This window comes from Cetorhinus maximus, chromosome 6 (assembly GCF_964194155.1).
Source record: "Cetorhinus maximus chromosome 6, sCetMax3.hap1.1, whole genome shotgun sequence".
NCBI lineage: Eukaryota > Metazoa > Chordata > Chondrichthyes > Lamniformes > Cetorhinidae > Cetorhinus > Cetorhinus maximus.
Window position 1 is genome coordinate 94,068,979 of NC_135884.1, and position 21,057 is coordinate 94,090,035.

General features: G+C 43.1%; 1 protein-coding gene across 4 annotated transcripts in view; it reads left to right on the forward strand.

The window, feature by feature from the left end:
• Positions 1–21,057, forward strand: part of mbtps1 (membrane-bound transcription factor peptidase, site 1) — a 152,384-nt gene that overhangs the window by 97,084 nt on the left and 34,243 nt on the right. For all 4 annotated transcript variants that reach the window (XM_078544090.1, XM_078544093.1, XM_078544091.1 and 1 more), the window contains 3 exons: positions 12,601–12,745; positions 16,532–16,720; positions 19,465–19,637. In XM_078544090.1, coding sequence (XP_078400216.1) covers positions 12,601–12,745; positions 16,532–16,720; positions 19,465–19,637 — 507 coding nt within the window. The remainder of the gene's footprint in view (positions 1–12,600; positions 12,746–16,531; positions 16,721–19,464; positions 19,638–21,057) is intronic.

Sequence of the window (21,057 nt, forward strand, 5' to 3'; positions counted from 1 at the left end):
ATGTCCCCTGGTTCTAGTGTGTGGGCTCTGGCAATTTCCCGGCAATAGTACTGAAGACCTCTGCTCCAGAACTTGCCGTGCCCCTGGCCCATCTGTTCCAGTACAGCTACAACACTGGCATCTACCCGGCTATGCGGAAAATTGCCCAGGTATGCCCTGTACACAAAAAAGCAGGACAAATCCAACCCGGTCAATTACCGCCCCATCAGTCTACTCTCGATTATCATTAAAGTAATGGAAGGAGTCATCAACAGTGCTATCAAGCAGCACTTGCTTAGCAATAATCTGCTCACTGATGCCCAGTTTGTGTTCCTCCAGGGCCACTCAGCACCTGACTTCATTTCAGCCTTGGTTCAAACATGGACATAAGAGCTGAACTCCCGAGGTGAAAGTGACTGCCCTTGACATCAAGGCCGCATTTGACCGAGAGTGGCATCAAGGAGCCCTAGCAAAACTGCAGTCAATGGGAATCAGGGGGAAAACTCTCCATTGGCTGGAGTCATACCTAGCACAAAGGAAGATGGTTGTGGTTGTTGGAGGTCAGTCATCTCGGCTCCAGGACACCACTGCAGGAGTTTCTCAGGGTGGTGCCCTGGGCCCAATCATCTTCAGCTGCTTAATCAATGACCTTCCTTCCATCATAAGGTCAGAAGTGGGGATGTTCGCTGATGATTGCACAGTGTTCAGCACCATACGCTATTCCTCAGATTCTGAAGCATGTTCAAATGCAACGTGACCTGGACAATATCCATACTTGGGCTGACAAATGGCAAGTAACATTCACACTACACAAGTGCCATCTCCAACAAAAGAGAGTTTAACCATTTCCCCTTGACATTCAATGACATTACTATCACTGAATCTCCCGCTATCAACATCCAGGGGGTTACCATTGACCAGAAACTGAACTGGACTAGCCATATAAATACTGTAGCTACAAGACCAGGTCAGAGACTAGCAATCCTGCGGCTCGTAACTCACCTCCTGATTCCCCCAAACTCTGTCTTCCATCTTCAAGGCACAAGTCAGGAGTGTGATGGAATACTCTCCACTTGCCTGGATGAGTGCAGCTCCAACAACACTCGAAGCTTGACATCATCCAGAACAAAGTAGCCTGCTTGATTGGCACCCCATATCCACAAACGTTCACTCCCTTCATCACCGATGCACAATGGCAGCAGTGTGTACCATCCACAAGATGCACCGCAGGCCGTAATCGTGACTATCCTCAAGAAAGGCGACAAGTCCGACTGCGGTAACTATTGAGGAATCTCCCTGCTGTCAGCCACAGGGAAGGTCATCACATGAATCCTCCTCAATCTCTGCCTCCCTGTGGCTGAAGAGCTCTTCCCAGAGTGAAAACGCGGAATCCACCTACTCAGGGGCACAACAGATATGATCTTCACCTGCAACTGCAAGAGAAATACAGGAAATAGCACCAATCCTTGTACATGGCCGCTTTTGACCTCACAAAGGCCTTCAACAATGTTAACCGTGAAGGATTGTGGAGCATCCTTCTTTGTTTCGGCTGCACCCAAAAGTTTGTCACCATTCTCCGTCTGCTCCACGATGACGTGCAAGCCGTGATCCTGACCGACCTATCCACCATAGACCGAATCCACAATCAGACCAGGGTCAAGCAAGGCTGTGTCATCGCACCGAAGCTCTTCTCGATTTTCCTTACCACAATGCTCCATCTCAACACCAGCATGCCCCCCTGTCCTTACAAGCTACCCACTGGAGTGGAGTTAAACTATAGAACAAGCGGGAACCTGTTCAACCTCTGTCTCCTGAAGGCCAGATCCAAGGTTGTCCTGCTCTCTGTTATATAACTACAGTATGCAGCTGATGCTTGTGTCTGCACACATTCGATGGCTGAGCTCCAAGCCATCGTCAACACTTTCACCAAGGTGTATGAGAGCAATGGGTCTTACACTAAACATCCATAAAAAAAAGGTCCTGCACCAACCAGCCCCCTCTATGCTGCACTGCCGCCGGCCCCCCCACAGATTAGCAAAATCCACAACAGGCCTTGGACAACATAGACCACTTTCCATACCTTGGAAGCCTACCGCCAACAAGGGCAGACATTGACAATGAGGTTCAACACCCCCTTCAGAGTGCCAGCACAGCCTCTGGCCCCATGAGTGTTTGAAGACCAAGAGCTGAAAGCCGGCACTAAACTCATGGTCTACAGAGCAGTAGTGATACCCAGCCTCCTATATGGCTCAGAGACGTGGACTATATATAGGAGGCAGCTAAAAACCCTGGAGAAGTACCACCAGCGCGACTTCCACAAGATCCTGTAAGCCCATTGACAGGATAGGCACATGAACATCAGTGTTCGCGCTCAGGCCAACATCCTTAGCATTGAAGCATTGACCACACTCGATCAGCTCTGCTGCGCGGGCCACATCATTCGCATGCCTGACATGAGATTCCTGAAATAAGCGCTCTACTTGAACCTTCGATATGGCAAGCAAGCCCCAGGAGGGTCGAGGAAAAGTTTCAAGGACATCCTCAAATCTTCCTTAGAAAAAGTGCAACATCCCCACCGACATCTGGGAATCCCTGGCCAATCCCTGGCCCAAGACCCCCCGAAGTGGAGGGAAAGCATCCACGAAGGAGCTGAGCCTCTAGAATCTCATCGCTAAGGGCTAGCTGAAGCCAAGCTTTGACAGTGAAAGGAGCACGTGGCAACCTGGGCACTCCACCCGCCAGTTCCCCCGACCACCATCTGCCCCACCTGTGTCAGAGACTGTAGATCGCGCATTGGACTCTTCAGTCACCTGAGAACTCGATTTTAGTGTGGAAGCAAGTCATCCTTGACCCCGAAGGACTGCCTAAGAAGAAGCAGCACTGCAGGAACACACCAGGGCTCTTTAGACAACACTTTCCAAACCCATGACTACAATCCAGAAAGCCAAGGGAAGTAGACACATGGGAAAAGCACCACCTGGAAGTTCCCCTCCAAGCCACTCACCATCCTGACTTAGAAATGTATTGCTGTTCCTTCACTATCACTGGGTTAAAATCCTGGAACTCCCACCCTAACAGCATTGTGGGTGTACCCACACCACATGGACTGCAGCGGTTCAAGAAGGCAGCTCATCATCACCACCTCCTCAAGGGCAACTAGGGATGGGGGGTAAAAGCTGGTCTAGCCAGTGACACCCACATCCCATGAATGAATGAATAAAAAAAACATTCTCTGTTATCTCATCAAAGAATTCAGTCATGATGTTAAAAGACAAATTGTGTCTGAATAAGCCTATGCTGGCTTTCCTTGACTAAACCATTCCTTTCCAAAGGAAAATTTATTCTGCCTCTGTTAGTGGTTTCCAATAACTTCACACTTATGTTCGACTGACCGGCCTGTAGTTTCCTGGTTTATCCCAATTCCATTTCTTGAAAATTGGTATTACATTAGCAACCCTCCAGTCCTTTGGCACTACTCCTGCATCTAATAAGGGTTGAAAGGTTGTTACGAATGCCTCTGATATTTCTATCTTTACTATTTCAAACAACCTAGGATGCATTCTGTCTGAATCGGCTCACATCAACTTTAGATCATGTTAATCTTTTTAGTGTGTATTCTCTATTTCTGTTCTGTCCATAACTTTTTTCATCTGTTACTTTAAACCTTCAGATCATCTTCTTCCTTTGTGAATATACTCGCCTCTACAAAAAGATCCCCTGTCAGGTCCTTAATGGGCCCCAACTTTTTCCTTAGCTAACTGCTTACACATTTTAGGTTTAAGATGTTTTAGGCTTCAATTTAATCCATCCATCCATTTTCACACCACATCTCCTGGTGAGGGTGTGGTGGCAGCAAGCTAAGCGGGGCTGACCAGACTTCCCTTTCCACAGCCACAGATTCCAGCTCCTACGAGATTCCCAGGCCAGCTGAGAGATGTAATCCCTCCAGCATACTCTGGGTCGGCCTCGAGGTCTCCGCCCAGTGGGCCGCGCCTGGTACAGTTCCAGCAGGAGCCTACCTGGGCATCCTTATCAGATACCGGAACCACCTCAACTGGTCCCTCTCGATCCAGAGGAGCAGCGTTTCTACTCCGAGGCTCTCCCAGATTGTCCAACCCTGTGGAGAAACCTCATCTCCGCCGGTTGTATCCGCAATCTTATCCTTTCGGTCATTACCCACAGTTCATGACCATAGATGAGGATGGGATGTAGATCAACCAGTAAACCGAGAGCTTATTCCTAGAACTTAGCTCCCACTTCACCACCACAGACCAGGAGAGCACCCGCAGAACTGCAGCCATCGCACCGATCCGCTGGTCAATCGCACACTCCACCCACCATCACCCGCGAACAAGATCCCGAGATACTTGAGCTCCTCCACTAAGGAAAGCTGTTTCCACCCCCCCACCCCCCCCCTCACCTGGACAGAGCAACCTGCTCTTTTATGGGAGAGAACCATGACTTCTGAGTTGGAGGTGCTGATCCGCATCCCAGCTACGTCACAATCGGCAGCGAAACGTTTAAGTGTGCACTGGAGATCACAGTCGGATGAGGCAAGAAGCGCAACATCATCTGCAAACAGCAGAGATGCCATCCTCAAGCCCCCAAACTGAATACTCTCTGTACCTCAGCTGCGCCCTTGATATCCTTGATGAAAATCACGAACAGTAGTGGAGACAAGACACCCTTGAACGAATTTGGCTTAATGCTGAGAATGCAGACACAGCTCTTGTTCCGTGAATAGAGGGACCTGATAGCACGCAGAAGCGGCACCAGCACCCCATATTCCCATAGCACCTCCCACAAAATACCCCGAGGAACACGGTCGCATTCCTTTCCCCGGTCTACAAAACGGAGGTAGACCGGATTAGCAAACTCCCATGAACCCTCAAATATCCAGAGAGGGCACAGAGCTTGCCCATTGTTCCATGGCCAGGGCAGAATCCGCATTGTTCCTCCTGAATTTATGGGACAACTAACGGATGAAGTCTCTTCGCCAGCACTCTGGCATAGGCTTTCCCGGGAAGGCTGAAGAGTGCGATCCCTCTGTAATTGGATCACATCCTCTGGTCCCCTTTCTTAAAGATGGGGGCCACCGCTCCAGTTTGCCAATTCAGTGGTACTGTCCCCGCCTTCCATGCAACATTGAAGAGTTAACCATGACACCCCAACATTGTCCAGCACCTTCAACATCTTTGGATGAATCTTGACCACCCCTGCTGCCTTACCGCCACGGAGGCCCTTGACCACCACAGCGACTTCAGCAACAGTGATAGATCTGATCTCACTGGGGGGTTTCTGGCGCTGCCTCCTGGAAGGACGACGTGCCCACTGGGTTGAGGACTTCCTCGAAATGCTCCTCCACCTCTTGACGATCTCTCCAATTTGGTCAGCGTTTCCCCACCCTTGCTGAGAACAGCTTGGGCGACATCCCGCCGACCCCTCCTAAGATGCTGTATGGTTTGCCAGAACAACTTTGACGCCATCTGATTGTCAGTCTCCATCACCTCTCCAAACTCCTCCCAAGCCCGAGCTTTCGCTTCAGTGACTGCTGCTGCTGTAGCCTTCCTGGCTGCGAGCATTGCCTAGAAGGCCTCCTTTTTCGAGTTGACAGCCTCCCTCCCCACTGGTGCCCACCAGTGGGTTCTATAGGGTTGCTGCCAGGGCAGGCACAACTTTTCGTGGCCACCTCAGCAATTGAGGACCTGAACATGGTCCATTCAGACTCAATGTCCTTGACTTCACCCTGGATACAAGAGAAATTCTTCCGGAGGTGGGAATTGAAATCGTTTTGCATGGATACGTCTACCAGACGTTCCCAGATTACCCTCACAGCACATTTGGGCCTCCCATGACTGTCGGCCCGCCGAATTCAACTCACCACCAAATGGTGATCAGTTGATAGCTCTGCCCCTCTTCCACCCGAGTGTCCAGAACATACGGTCTTAAGTCCAATGACATAACTATGAAGTCGATCATCGACCTTCAAGCCAAGGTGCTCTGGTGCCACAGGTACGTTTATGAGCATTCTTGTGCTTGAACACCCTCCGAGGATTGTAACCTTGTTGTGGTGGGGGGGCTTGTGTGATCCAATGAACCTTGGAGCTATGTCAGCTGGAGGCTAGAACTCCTGGTAAGGTATTCCTCAGCGAACAAGTCTAAGGTGAGGTTCTTGACAAAAAGCGATTCACCAAAGACCTCCATGATGGTTCTAGAAATAACACAGGGAATCTCGCCCGGAACAGGGATACCAGGACCTACACCTGGAGCCAAGCCTGGGGATGGTGTTCGCTGGCAAGCACCTGGTGGCCGGGCCACCCACGTAACCCGGCCGGGCTCAACCCGAAATGGCTTCGTGGAACTGCCTTCTGGGCCCACCACCCACAAGGCGAAGGGTGGGAGTCGGGTGTGATGCCAATATGGCAGTGAGCGAGAGCGGGACAGATCAAGACGGACTAGACCTTGGCTTCAATTTTATGTTGCTGCTAATCATTTCTCATTACCTCACTTTGTCTTTCTCCCCAACCATCCAGTATTAAAATTTTCAATTCCTTTCTTTACTTTCCATAATCTTCCTGGTTATTAACTGAATTTTGCTCTCCATATTTGTCAACCTTTTTCCTATTCTATTTTAACTTTTATTCCCATTTTCATCGATGGCTCTTGACTTTGGATTTTCTATCTTTTACCTTAACAGGAATATGCCTAGTTTGCACCTGAACTATCTCTTCCTTGAATGTTTTCCGTTGCTTCAATCCCGCTTTACCCTGCATTCGTCCTTTCCAATCTCCCTGTGCTTGGCACGTATATTATTGGAATTAGCTCTTCTTGAGTTGAACATTTATACCTTTGATATTTTCTGCTCACTTTCCATAATTACTTTTAACTGTATTAGGTCACTATTAGCTCACTGATCTCATTCTGTAACACGCTCCACTTGCCCTAATCTTCTAACACGATTCTTAATTCTTTGAGTTTCTAATCTTCTGTTGTCCCGGCTAGAAGTTGAAGCTAACGGTTTTGCCACAGACAGAAAGAAGGGTAACTGTTAAGAATGGATATCTCGTTATATAAATTCTTCTGTCTCCGGTTGAAGAGTGACATTGCACACAGTGAGCAAGTGACTTGCTTTCCGGCACCAAGCTAAAATATTGCAGACAGATCAGAAGATTGCGGAGAAATAACATTTTATAAAATGAGCATTATTAGGGTGCCTTATATGTATAATGGTTTGCAGTAAGAAAGTTTTGAATAGTAAGCACAGCAGACATGCATACAATTTTCATAAAACTTGAGCAAGGTTAAAAATTAGAAGCAAACATTTTTTCCTCACTGAACTGTGGATTCCTGAGAGAGTAGTTGAATTACAGGACAGTTCTGGATCAGGAATGCCATTTGGCTTATCTTAGTTTTTGCATCCAGTTGTTTCTTAGAACACCAACTTATATTTATATAACATGTTTTTAAAAAAAAAGTAAAATGTCCCAAGGTGCTTCACAGAGGCATCATCAATTGGGGAAGGTGACTAAAAGCTTGACCAGGTTTAAAGGAGTGTCGTAAAGGAGGAAAACAGAGTAGAGAGTCAGAGTGGGTTAGAAAGGGAATTTGAGAGGCTGGAGCCCATGCAGCTGAAGGCATAAACACCACTGGTGGAGAGTTTTTTTAAATTTGTAGTGTTGGAGACCTAAAATGAAGGAACACAGATATTCCCGAGGGTTATAGAAATGGAGAAGATCAGAGAGAGAGGGAGGGGTGTGGGATTTGAAAACCACCAAGGGAATCTTAAAATCAAGGCGTTGCTTAACCGGAAACTATTGTAGGTCAGCAAGTACAGGGGTGATGGTGAATGGGATTTGATATGTGTTAGGACACGGGCAGCAGGGTTTTGGATGAGTTCAGGTTTGCGAAGGCTAGAACATGGGAAGCTGGCTCAGGAGTGTGTGGGAATATCCAAATCTAAAGATACTGACGGAATAGCTGAGGGTTTCAGCAGCAGCTGAGCTGAGGTTTGGGCTGAGTCGAGCAATGTTTGAGATGCATTATGGAAAAGATTCCAGGGTTTTTAACCTTACATTTCTTTGAGGTTTATTCCATAACTATGATCACTTAGTGAAGAAATTCCTCATCTTTACATGCTTAAATCTGTATCCCATTTTGTACTTTTGAAATTAATTATATATTTAATTAAAATTTCAGGTTTATCTTTCACATCCCTTGAACACCTCTATAAAATCCCATCTTTGGCACCTTCTTTCCAGGATGAAAAGCCCAATTTTCCCTTTTCCTTCTAACTCAATGCTTAACACTTGGGGACCATCCTTTTGGCTACCTCCAGTATTTAAATATTTCCCTTGTGTCTTGCTGATCGGAACTGGATACACTGCTCAAGGTTCTGTCAAACCAGAGCACTCTACAGACTTCAAGTACATAACCATAACAATAGAATATAACGTTCTGTTTCTGTTGTCTTTGCTGCTCTGCATATTTGGAAGTGCTGAATGTTTGGTCTGCGGAGACCCCCACATATCTTTAGATATTGACATCATTTATGGATTGTGTGCATCACTTACTGTACTTAGAAAAGAAAGGTACTTTACATTTGTTTGCATTACCATATAGGCTGAGTAATGGTTGATCTCATGTAAAAACCAGCCCCTGACTTTTGGCCAAAAAAATCATTCATTTGAGGTGAGTTGAGGGTGACTGCCATTTACATCAAGGCAGCATTTGACTGATAGTGGCAACAAGGAACCCTAGAAAAACTGGGGTCAATGGGAATTAGGGAGAAAACTCTCTGCTGGTTGGAGTCATACCTAACACAAAGGAAGATGGTTGTGGTTGTTGGAGGTCAGTCATCTCAGTTCCAGGACATCACTGTAGGAGTTTCTCAAGGTAGTGTTCTAGCCCAACCATCTTCAGCTGCTTCATCAATGAACATCTGTCCACCATAAGGTCAGAAGTGTGGATGTGCAGTCACCATTTGTGACTCCTCCGATACTGAAGTAGTCCATGTCCAAATGCAACGAGACCTGCACAATATCCAGACTTGGGCTAATATGTGACAAGTAACATTCACATCACACAAGTGCCAGGCATTGACCATCTCCAACAAGAGAGAATCTAACCATCGCTCCTTGACATTCAAAGGCATTACCATTTCTGAATCCGCGACTATCAACATCCTGGAGGTTACCATTGACCAGAAGCTGAACTGGACTAGCCATATAAATACTGTGGTTACAAGAGCAGGTCAGAGACTAGGAATCCTGCGGCTCGTAACTCACCTCCTGACTCCCCAAAGCCTGTCCACCATCTAAAAGACACAAGTCAGAAGCGTGATGGAATACTCTCCACTTGCCTGGATGAGTACAGTTCCAACAACACTCAGGAAGCTTGACACTATCCAGGACAAAGCAGCCCGCTTGATTGGCACCCCATCCACAAACATTCACTCCCTCACAGTGGCAGCAGTGTGTACCGTCTATAAGGTACACTGCAGGAACTCACCAAGGCACCTTAGACAGCACCTTCCAAACCCACGACCACTACCCCCTAGAAGGACAAGGGCAGCAGACACATGGGAACACTGTCACCTGAAAGTTCCCCTCCAAGTCACTCACCATCCTAACTTGGAAATATATTGCCATTCCTTCACTGTCACTGGGTCAAAATCCTGGAACTCCCTCCCTAACAGTGCTGTGGGTGTACCTACACCACATGGAGTGCAGCAGTTCAAGAAGGCAGCTCACCACCACCTTCTGAAGGGTGATTAGGAATGGGCAATAAACACTGGCCCAGCCAGCGATGCCCACATCCCATGTACAGATCGACCCCCAACTTTTGGCCAGAAAAATCCAAGCTCTTCGCACTTACCACCTGTTCGCCGCTGAAGTCAAACTTGCCCTGGTGCAAGTCTATTTGATAGAATCAGAGAATAGCACGGCATCAAAGACGGCTGTTCTGCGCCTTGTATCTGTGCACGTCAAGGCTACCACCCCTCTGCTGTGCGCTGTCTTCCCATGATGTGAAGGAATGGCAGATACCCAGCCCAGTTCAGACTTAAAGTCGTCGAGATTGCAGAGCAGACAAATACTGTTGCAGCAGATAGAGAATTCAGGATATCGGAGAAGAATGATAAGAGATTGGAGGAAGCTCTCTACACAGCTTGGGCAGATGCCTAAGAATAAATGCACAGAGGAAAACCTAGAATGTTGCTGCAGTTGGAAGACACAGTTGCAAAATGCGTCCATGAAAATCGCCAGAATAGACTCTGTTTTTTGGATCTATCCAAATCTTTGCCCTGAAAATTGCAAGAAAATTAGGCATTGCAAATTTCAAAGCTGGATTCCAGGGCTGGATGGCATACCAGGTTTATGAAGAGAAACAATTTTATCCTGCAACAGAATACCAAGATTTAACAGTGACTGGCAACCGAACTTGATGGTAGGCTTATCACATTTCAGCAGTTTATAATCAAACATCGACAAAAGAATGGATACAGTCTGGCCTGTATTGAGAGCATGGATGAGACTAAATTTTCACATGTCAGCCAGTCAAATGGTGAGCAAAGTTGGAAGGAAAGGTTTTTAGTGAAGACAACTGGCTGTGAGAAGAGTAGATTGACAGTTGTGCTGCCGTTCATGTCTGGTGGGATAAAGCTTAAACCAATGGTTTAAACATCAATTCCCAAAAGGAGTACTCATCCACATTCATGATAAAGGATGGATGGATGAAGGTGGCTTGAAAATATGGCTGAGAAAAGTTTGGAGTTTCCGACCAAGTGAATTATGTAAAGGTAAAAGTCTTCTCATCTGGAACATTTTCAGATCTCGTGTTGTCGATGATGATGTTGCTGAAGTTAGATCGCAAAACAATGGTACTGCAGTGATTCTTGGTGGTTTAACCAGCCTTGTTCAACCATTGGATGTCACTCTAAGCAAGCCTTTCAAGGATAGCATGAGAGAAAAGTGGATTGACTGGATAATTGGCGGAGAGAAGACATTCACCAAGAGAGGAAGTATACAGGCTCTGACATTAGCAATTCTACGTGAGTGGGTTGTGGAGGCCTGATATGAAATTGGAACAGAGATTTCCGTCATATCATTCAAGAAATATAGGATATTCAATGCACTTGATGGCATAGAAGATTTGTGGGATGAAATGGCTGATGTCAATATGAATACTGATGAAGATGTTGACGATCCATACAATGATATCATTCAAGAAGCAGATTGGGGCGCATTATTTGGTTCTGAAGATGAGAGTGATTTTTATGGATTTTAATACATGTTCAGTGCACACCCTGCTGCTAGAGTGAAATTGTATAAATTCCGATATTGGATTTTGTTTTTGAATTTGATAAATTTAATGAATTTAGTGTAAAGAAATTGTCTGCCTCCATGGAGTTGGTTATTTATAAATAAAAAGTTTAAATAATACTTTCAGCTTCTTTTGCAATACTTTTGGGGAAGGGTTGGTGGGGACAGTGATGTGGTAACTCTGCGATAGCGAGACAAAAATGTTACTTGTGTAAAAGTTGACCTCCCTACTTGTTGAGTAAAATTTAGTCTTAGAAACTCAACTTTTATACAAGTATATATGGTAAATTTTATCCACCAATGCTCTGCCCAGTTTAATATTTTATTCAGCTCATTCTTTAATTACAGTGTTGCCTTCACTGATTTTTATTAATATCCTGAAAATGTAAATTGCTGGTATCTGTTTAGGAAGAAAGCAGAGGTTCACAGAAATATTAACACTTCCTTTTGAGAAGAGTTATGGGAAGGGAGTTAGTGAACTGTAAAGCAAGGGTGATGAGGAAGTCCCTGATGGAATAATCAGACGTAACCTCGGCGGATCATGCTTAGTGAGTCAGTGATATTTTCTTAGTCCAGAATTTTGTAAGTAATGGAAGAGGATCCCCTCCCCAAAGTGCAAACTTGCTAAAAGGGTTAGTTCCAAGTGATTTTATATCCTCCAACTCCCTGTGCCCCCCTCCCACTCCCTCTAGTTCCTGTAGGTTAGTTCCAGTTCCAATTCCAGTTATTGTGTATGTGTCTTATGTGTTGATCATGTGAAGTTGGAAGATAAGTTTGATTAATATTACCTGTATTACTGACAATGCAGTATATACTATAGTACAAGCTTTCAGTTGTCTAGGTTGTGCCTTTTGGAATGTGTTCTCTAAACTAAACATTTTTGTATTACTACTTTGCCTTCTGCCTTAAAGGCTTCTGATTTACCTATCTATTTGATTATATATTCAATCATTGCTCCTAATTCATCTACCACTAGGTCTGTTCTCCTATGTGCTGACCTTGGAATTAAGTTAAAGGTACTGTACAAGTGTAAGTCATTGTTGCTCACTGAGCAGTTGGTAGAAAGAACAGAGATAAGTGGCATGTCTGTACAGTGCAGATGCTAATCACTTTTGAAACATCAGTGTCTTTGGAATTAATGAGGACTGCAGAAGGCTCTTTATTTGATATGCAGACATCTGTGAATCCTCACTAAACGCCAAACTGTTTATTTTGTGAGCAGAACCTGTTACATCCAGTTGCATTCTTTTCTTGTGATGTGATTGCATTATATTCTGTAATTGCCAACTTTATTTCCTTTCAGCTTGAGCCCAAGCTACATTGATCTGACTGAGTGCCCTTACATGTGGCCCTACTGCTCCCAGCCCATCTATTGTGGAGGAATGCCAACTATCGTCAATGTAACAATCTTAAATGGCATGGGTGTCACAGGTCGGATTATTGACAAGGTAAGCAATGTAATGTGATGGTGGTAACAATGTGGAATTTGCAAAATCGTTGAAATGTCTTTTTGCCCCTGTTTATGGGTAGTACCGATGTCTGATACCGACACTCATTTCCTCAGTAAATACTGTATAGAATATGTCCGCATCTAACACTATGCAAAACATATACACCAGCAATGTTGAGTATTCATATTTTCGAGTACATTATCTGTTAGGATCATATCTCTCAAGACTGAAGTTTTCTTTTACAAAATGGAATGATTTCTCATGACCTGTTCATCTGGATGCTAACCTGGGATTTTTTTTTAGAAAAGGTCGCAAGTTCACCTTGGAACTATCAACAAGCAGCCATCACCTGACCTGTGTGGTACTTGAGAAGGAGCTGCTTGTTTGTCTTGAACTGCAAAGCACTTTAATTAATGAAAAGCTGGGAGACAAAAAGGCAGTCACATGACAGAGGAAGCTTAAGTTGTGAGCCTGCACTTTTGGAGGGCAGTCTAATTGGAGAACAGGCTGAGGAAAGAAGGCTATCTTGACTGGCTCCTTTCTACCTTGCCAAAAATTTGTGTGTGGCTTTCAACCTGTAGCCAGATAGCCCTCACCTGAGTGTAACTAGTCTATATTTGGACCTGCAAAGCTGAGTTGGTGAGAATTTACAGGCATCCAGGTCGACAGCGTTGAGACCCTGTGGACTTTATCCTTTATTTTATAACGACCACCCTCCATAGCCCATCTCTGTGAGAGAGAGACTCTATCTGTTTGTCCTTTGTTTGTCTGTGTGTGTGTGTTTGTGTGTGTGCTGGGGAATTCTTTAGGAAGAGATAGATAGTTATACTTCCTGATTACAGTTGTGTGTTAAACAGTACTTGCAACTTGTTAAAAGAAGTTTTGTTTTAAAACAAATTAATCATTGAATTTTTGGAAGAAGCTTGGTCAGAGTCTCTTCTTCTAGTTCCTAGATGTATAGGTTCACAATTGGCCATTTTGGTGAGAAAATTAAACATTTAAGTTAATGATGCAACCAGTCAAGTAATGGGTCTCAATAATTCGCGCACTCTTCCCATCCTGGTCATAACATACCCTTGTAGCCCCATTCCTTTTTATTGAGTAAAATGAAATTGAATGGTAAACAAGAATAGTTTGGGGTGAGGTGGCATGATGCTTTAGTACATCTCAGTATAAATACCCAATGCCGCAGTGTGGGTGGATGTTGTTTTGTGATTGCCTCTCCCTCAAGAAAGATTCAGATCTGAATTGCGTTACTGTTTAGAGAAATCAGTTAGCGCTCCTGCTCTTCTCCACAGTGAGGGAGAGTTGTTGCAGGTTACACTTGTATAACTCCAAATAGTTGCCTTCATAGTAGCTTTGATACAGGTCTGAAAATGGTCCTGGGAAGTGCATTGTATGGGGAGGCAACCACCTTGGACAAATAAAAATATATTATCTTGTAATGTAGAATGGAATACAATATCTGAATGCTTCCGAGGCGAAATTACCTCTTAACCCAGTGCATACAAGTTACACTCCCTAGCACAAGAACGTGATTGATTTAGCCTCTGAAGTAACTGAGGATGTAAGGTAGGGTAGTCAACAGCGCATACTAAGCAACCACTGTTTCCAACTTTATTATGCTAAATGTAGACCTCTTTCCTCATTTCTCTTCCTTTCCTTTCAATCCATGGAGTCAAATTGCAAAACCAAGCCGTCTATTTTCTAGATTTTCTAATCTAATTAATTTTTTAAATAAAATGAGTAACCAAATTGGATGAAGGACAGAAAACGAAATGAGCCTTGCTCAAGGGTAAGAATGTGAAATCCTGGTGCTTGCATCAAAAAAAATAAGGAAGACATTCAGCTCAATTTAGTTCATCCACCTGAAAAAATCTACAATATTCTTTAATTGCTGCATCCCACTATATGTTAAATTACTGTTTTCTCTCCACAACCTTAACTGACGGTCCATTTTTGAGTGCTGACTGCTCGACCTAACTTATTTCCTGACATTGGCCCTAAATTTACTTCCAGCAGTTTGAAACCATGTTTGTTTTTCCTATTGTGGTAGCATATTTGGAAGTAGTGTCTCTTTCATAAAATTTTACTATCGTTTTATAGTGATCTCTCAGCCTCTCCAAGACTATAGAGCTCAAATTTATCAAATCTGGTCATTCAGAATTCCATACTCTGACACCCTGAATCAGGAATGAGGCTGCTCTCTACACCAGTTCCGGGACTTGTATAGTTTATTAAAGGTCGACACCGGACTAAAGCTGTGGCCTGAGCAGCGTACTGCATAGCTTCAGAATAATATTTGATTTAGTAATAAAGTTGAACTGCTTACTTGCAGCCCTCCATCTGTTGGTGTTCAAAAGTTGCACTTTTTTTTTCTGTTTCGATGACTGCAGAGATCAAGAGGTTATTTACCAGAGAGGTTTGATTCGTTCCATAGCTTATAATAATAAAAATAGGAAGTGGCCCACATTCGATCTCAGTCCCCTAATGTTCTGGGGAAAAATGTGCAAGAGATCGGCAATGATGGCTATCTCTAATATTTAAATGGATGTTATGACGTGGCAGATGATGTGTGCCAGGTGGATCAAATCCACGAGGGAAACTTTGTAACAATTTGTAAACAATTTGTATTTTATTTCGAGATGTGTGCCTTGAATTCAGAAGTAATAAGATTATCGTGACTTCAGGGGTTTTTAGAAAACTAAATTAAACATTTATTAGCAAAAGAAAAGATTTGAAACATGTACATAAGTCTACAAATTATTATTATAAACTCCTAAAACCCTAATTAATCTAACTCCCAGTTACACCCCTGTTAAGGCAACGGTAAAAACAAATAGATTTAAACAGCCCCAGGCAAAGCACACCATACCCTGGACAGTGAATTTCAAAGTGAGTTTTCTTAGCTTTGGTTCCTGTAGAAGGCAACTTGATGCACAGAGGCTGGAGGCTTTTCACACTTGTGTTGGATCTTAGAATGCTTTCTCCTCTTACAAATGGCCTCATCCCCATTTATGCATGTCTCTCCCTTTTTAATGCAAATTCCATTGTTCCGATATGTCTTTGAAGCTTTAGTCCTCTCATAATACAAATCTTTTCATAGTACCAATTTTATCAGTAACCTTTGGGAAAAATAAACACACTGTTTGGTTTGGCTTCTTCAGGCTAGCTGTAACATCTTACCTTCTCTTTGAAATTCAAACTACCCTAATTTATCTATAAATGCAAATTTTCCTCACACCTCACATCCTAAAACTTCAGCCATGTTTACGTATTTAGCATTTCAAACCTAGCTTCTTGTTGATAACTCAAAGCCTCCAGACCAGCTGCCTCCAATTCAATTAAATCCTCCCCACACACACAATAACTAATCGAAACCCTACTATGAACTCACTTTTACAATAAATCACAATAATATAATGAAAATGATTATATTTTCATGACAAAGGAAGAAAGGATATAGAACTGTGCAAAATGACCAGTGGGGGCACAATGCTGCTGTGCTCCTCCTCCGTTTGTCACCATGGTTTTGAGTCACACTACAATAATTTCAGCAACCTTTTAGCTCCATACATGTTTCATGTGCCTTGCCAGGGATTTAGTATCAGTACTGTGTGTTGTTGGAAATTATGGCTACTACTTGCATTTTGTGGCAAACTGTTGTCTAAATTCTTTTACAAATCTCCTTTTGTCCTTTCCTTCCCCAGCTGTTTCCTAAACCATTTCTGTTACTTGTCAGTTATACGCAAGGTTTTTTGCACACACTTTATTCTTTTCTAGCCCATATGGCAGCCGTATTTACCTCAGAATGGAGACAACATAGAGGTTGCGTTTTCCTATTCACAAGTCCTCTGGCCTTGGTCTGGATTTCTAGCTATATCGATATCTGTAACCAAGAAAGCTGCATCGTGGGAAGGCATTGCTCAGGGCCATGTTATGGTTACTGTTGCCTCACCAGCTGAAAATGATGTAAGTGTGTCAGATCAATGATTTTTCTTGTGCTTGATATGTTGTAAAACTGAAATATTGCATAGATTCAGGAAGTTATGTCCCATACTTATCTGCAAACTCATTGATGCAACAGCAAAAATGAACCAGTGCTATGTATCAAGTAGCACACCAATAACAAACACCCTTCCTGCAGGTGACCTGTGTGTATAATACATGCTTATAGTCCACAGCAGTGTGGTTGACTCTTAGCTGCCTTCTGAAATAGCCTAGCAAGCCACTCTGTTCAAGAGCAATTAGGATGGGCTACAAATGCTGGCCTTGCCAGCGATGCCCACATCCCATGAAAGAATTTTAAAAAAACACTAGAATTTGTGCAAATGTGGGATAAATGTCCTGGGTATTACAACTCTGTTAGGTTCTCCTGTGTTTTGCCAGAGTTGCCTACAAAAGTTATTTCATTTCAGAGCAATATGTTGTACATGAATCATTTTGAACCTCTAGATTTCTCCAGATCTATTTGCCCATATTGATGCTAATTTTTACATGGGGATGAAGGAACAGGAATAGACTATTCAGCATTTGGAGTCTGTTCTGCCGTTCAATTCCTGGCACTTCAACACACTTCACCTCGATGTCCTTAGCTAACCAAAATATGCCAATCTCAGTCTTAAATTTCAATTGATCCAGCATCTGCAGCCTTTTTGGGGGAGGGAATGTTATGTTTCCACAGCTTTTTATGTGGGTGGAAAAAAAATGCTCCTGATCTCACTGCTGAATGGTCTTGCTCCAATGTTAACATTGTGCCCCTTATACCGAATTCCCCCACTGGAGAGAATATCTCTATCAAATCTTTTTAATGTTTTAAATGCCTGAATTAGATCATCCTCAACCTTCTAATCTCAAAGGAATACTAGCCATGTTTATGTGACATGCCCTTATAATTTAATTCTTAAAGTTCCATTACCTGTTTACAGTCGTTATGTGTTTAGCTGTCTCTGTGTTGCCTGTGGAGCTTTGGCACTCAAAAGGGGTAACTGTATACCGCAGCTTGCTGCTTTGCTTAGCTTAGTTGGCAGTGTTCTCCCCTCAGAAGTTTGTAATTCAGCCCTCACTATCATTTGAGCATAAAGTAAGCTGACATCCTGTTCAGCATGGTGCATTATCCTCCTGAGGAGATTAAATCAAGGTACAGTGTTGCTGGTCCTATGAATGTTAAGAATCCTATTACATTGTTTGAAGTGAGGTGTTTGTCCTGGCTAACATTTCTTCAACTAAAGTCACCAAAAAATGATTTTTTTGTGGGATCTCATTGTACTCAATGGCTGCTTGGTTTACCTACCTTACTAATTTTATTTGAGTAATTTGTTGTACTTGGAACAATTTAAAATGTTTTTGACAGATGGAATAAATCATATAAATGCAATTTTTTGGCTTGTAATGGAGGTCGTTTAGGATGCAAGTCAATTTTTTGGAAGAAAAATATCATTCATTACCAGCCAAACAGCCACAGATTAGAGGAAGACAAAATTATATCTAACACTTTTTTTCTGCAAGTTCCCAAATTAATTTGTGGATCATCTCTAATCTACAAGAACTCATGAGTTTGATATAATTCCATGCCACTTCTTTCACATCTTTCCTCAAAATTTTAATACCACTAACTGTCGGTTCAAGGGACATCATCATTCACTCTCTCACACTCACTGTCATTGTCCTCATCCAGTCCATGTGATCACTCACCACCTACACCCAGGCATACTTATCATCTGGCCTGGCAAGTGTCCTGCTTACACTTTCTCCATCTCTAGTCATGCAGGACAAACTGGCACACAACAACAGGGAGGGGTCACAGGCCGGTGGAGGAATGCCTGAAATCAAGGTCCTCACGGACTTTGAAAACAGAGCCATTCAGCTCAAGCAGTGCCTAGACTTTAAACCTTTGAAACATGGTTAACTTTCTACAAAGTGTCTCAATCTTCCATGTTGTCCACCCATGAGGTGAAGATGGTTGAATTATGTGAAGTAATGAGCCAATCTAAAAAATTTGGGTTGTCATGGCTTTACCATATGGAAACATAATAGTGCCATCAACTTTCAATTTTGCTTGGGATTTCTTCCAAACTATTGCCAGTTCCCAGCAAAAAAAACACCTTCAGTGAAGGAGAAATGTAACAAAAAAAAGTTACAGAACAATGAGTAAATTAGAAACCAGAATGGAGAGCAACCAAAATTCAGTACTAAAGGAACAAAATTAAGGCATTAAATTCAGTATAAAATTTGCTTTCTCCATTTTTGCTTTTGCAAGCCTGTCTTGCTTTTAGATAAGGCAGGGAAATGAGTTCCTAATTTTTTGACTTATTGTCACTCATTGACACTAATATTCACATAAATCTTACTGATCAGCTTCTCAGTGTTTATTGAATTAATTCTATGTGCTATCTGCACCACTGGCTTTGATCTGAAACGAGTGTCCTTTGGGGAAAGTGAAGTGGCTATCATGGCTTCCCAGGAACAATTCAGACCATCAATTCTGATAAATAATTTATGTGATCTTGCAATTGAAGTCAAATTAGTTGTTCAGGAGCCACTTTTCAATGTTGAAGATTATCATTTCCAAATATTTTGGGTGCAGGGCAGACTAAGAGTTAAATAGGATTTTCTATTTTTTTTGCTGAGTAGCCTGAAATTAGTGTGCAGTGTGTTGACAATTTCTGCAAATGTCTGTGTAGTGTTAACTAGTCTTCTCTGTTCCTCTCCTTAAGTCGAACAATGGCAATGAAATGACATCAACTGTGAAGCTGCCAGTCAAGGTGAAGATCATTCCAACACCACCTCGCAGTAAGAGAGTCCTGTGGGATCAGTATCACAACCTACGTTACCCACCTGGTTACTTTCCAAGGGATAACCTGCGCATGAAAAATGATCCGCTAGATTGGTGAGTTCCTTCAAGGATTCTTGTTGAACTGTGTTTATTCTCTTCACAGTTCCTGTGCTATATTTTGAGTGAAAAACTCCAGTTTTATTGAAGTAGCGTGTGCTGATGGAAGCAGCTATAGGAGTTAAAGCAAATATGTTCCGTGGTTTGCAAATTTTATTAATGTGTGTGTTGACAATGGTATATCATTTGGAGCCAAACTCTGAAAAACAATTCTTTGCTGTAACGTTAATGTAATTGAAAAATCCTAATTGTATTAAATGAGCAGACTATTTTAACCTGACAAGCTGGTCTCTTTACAGTCCCTCTGTTGGAAGAGAATATTGCTTAATAGAGCACTGAGCACAAACTTCTAATGTAGATTTGACACAAAAATATTGGCTATTTGGTTCATTTGGTACTTTATTTTGCAGAAGTTAAAACCATTTTGGCAGATGGTGGTGGAGTGCAATTTTGCCACTCCCCAACAGGACAGAGCCCACTTGGGAAAGCCAACCTTAATGTATTCATGTTAACACATATTTGGGAGTTGATCTGTGAGGCTGAAACATGGAGCAGTTTGCATTCTTTCAACAAGTGCTCATGTAGCGACCTGATTGGAAGGCAGTGAGGATATAGCACAATGCTACTGCAAAGTGGCTGGGGGAGATAGAACAAGCTCCAACTGCCAGTTCCTGTAATTGAAAGTTGATTGAATGAGGAAAGATGTCAATTAGCTTTAATATTGTATATTCTTTCTTATTGAGCTTCAGCCGTGACATCTGGAGAAACTTGATTTAAGAGATTCAAACATGGGAAATGACATGGGTTTGGGAGGCAACAATGTGTTCAAGGACATTGAAGAGGCAAGGGAGGTTGGAGATGGAGTGATAGAAGGATTGAGCGTAGATTTAGAGGGGTTACTGATGGCAACTTTGCAAGGAAGGGAGCAGCACCTGCAAAGCGAGTGAAAAATGGTAGCTTGCATCAATGCCAGAAAGGGAAGTTGGGTAGCTAGTGGTAATGGAGTCAAAGGGATAAGAGATGTATCCCAAGGATATGATGAGCTCTAAGAGGGGTGGGGAGGGATGGGACAAACTAGTAAAAACTGATCAGGGCTTGGACCAGGGATGCCCCAAGACAAGGGGAAGGGAAGCAGACTCAGCTCCTTACACATTGGAGATGAAGGTCGAGAAAGCAAGGTGAAGGGTTGAAGGAGGCTTGGTAGTGGAGAAAAGAAAGCTGGCTATTATCTTTGCTATGGCCTTAGCATAGTGGGTGGTTTTAGCAGAGGAAAGGGATATCTGATTGCACTTGATGTGATCTAGTTAGATACATTGATGGTTGTTAGCTTTATTTATCTTATTGGTACCAATATGCTTTGTGAAAAATCACACTTAAAGAACCTTACCGACCACTATTAGAAGCTATTAGGTAGCTC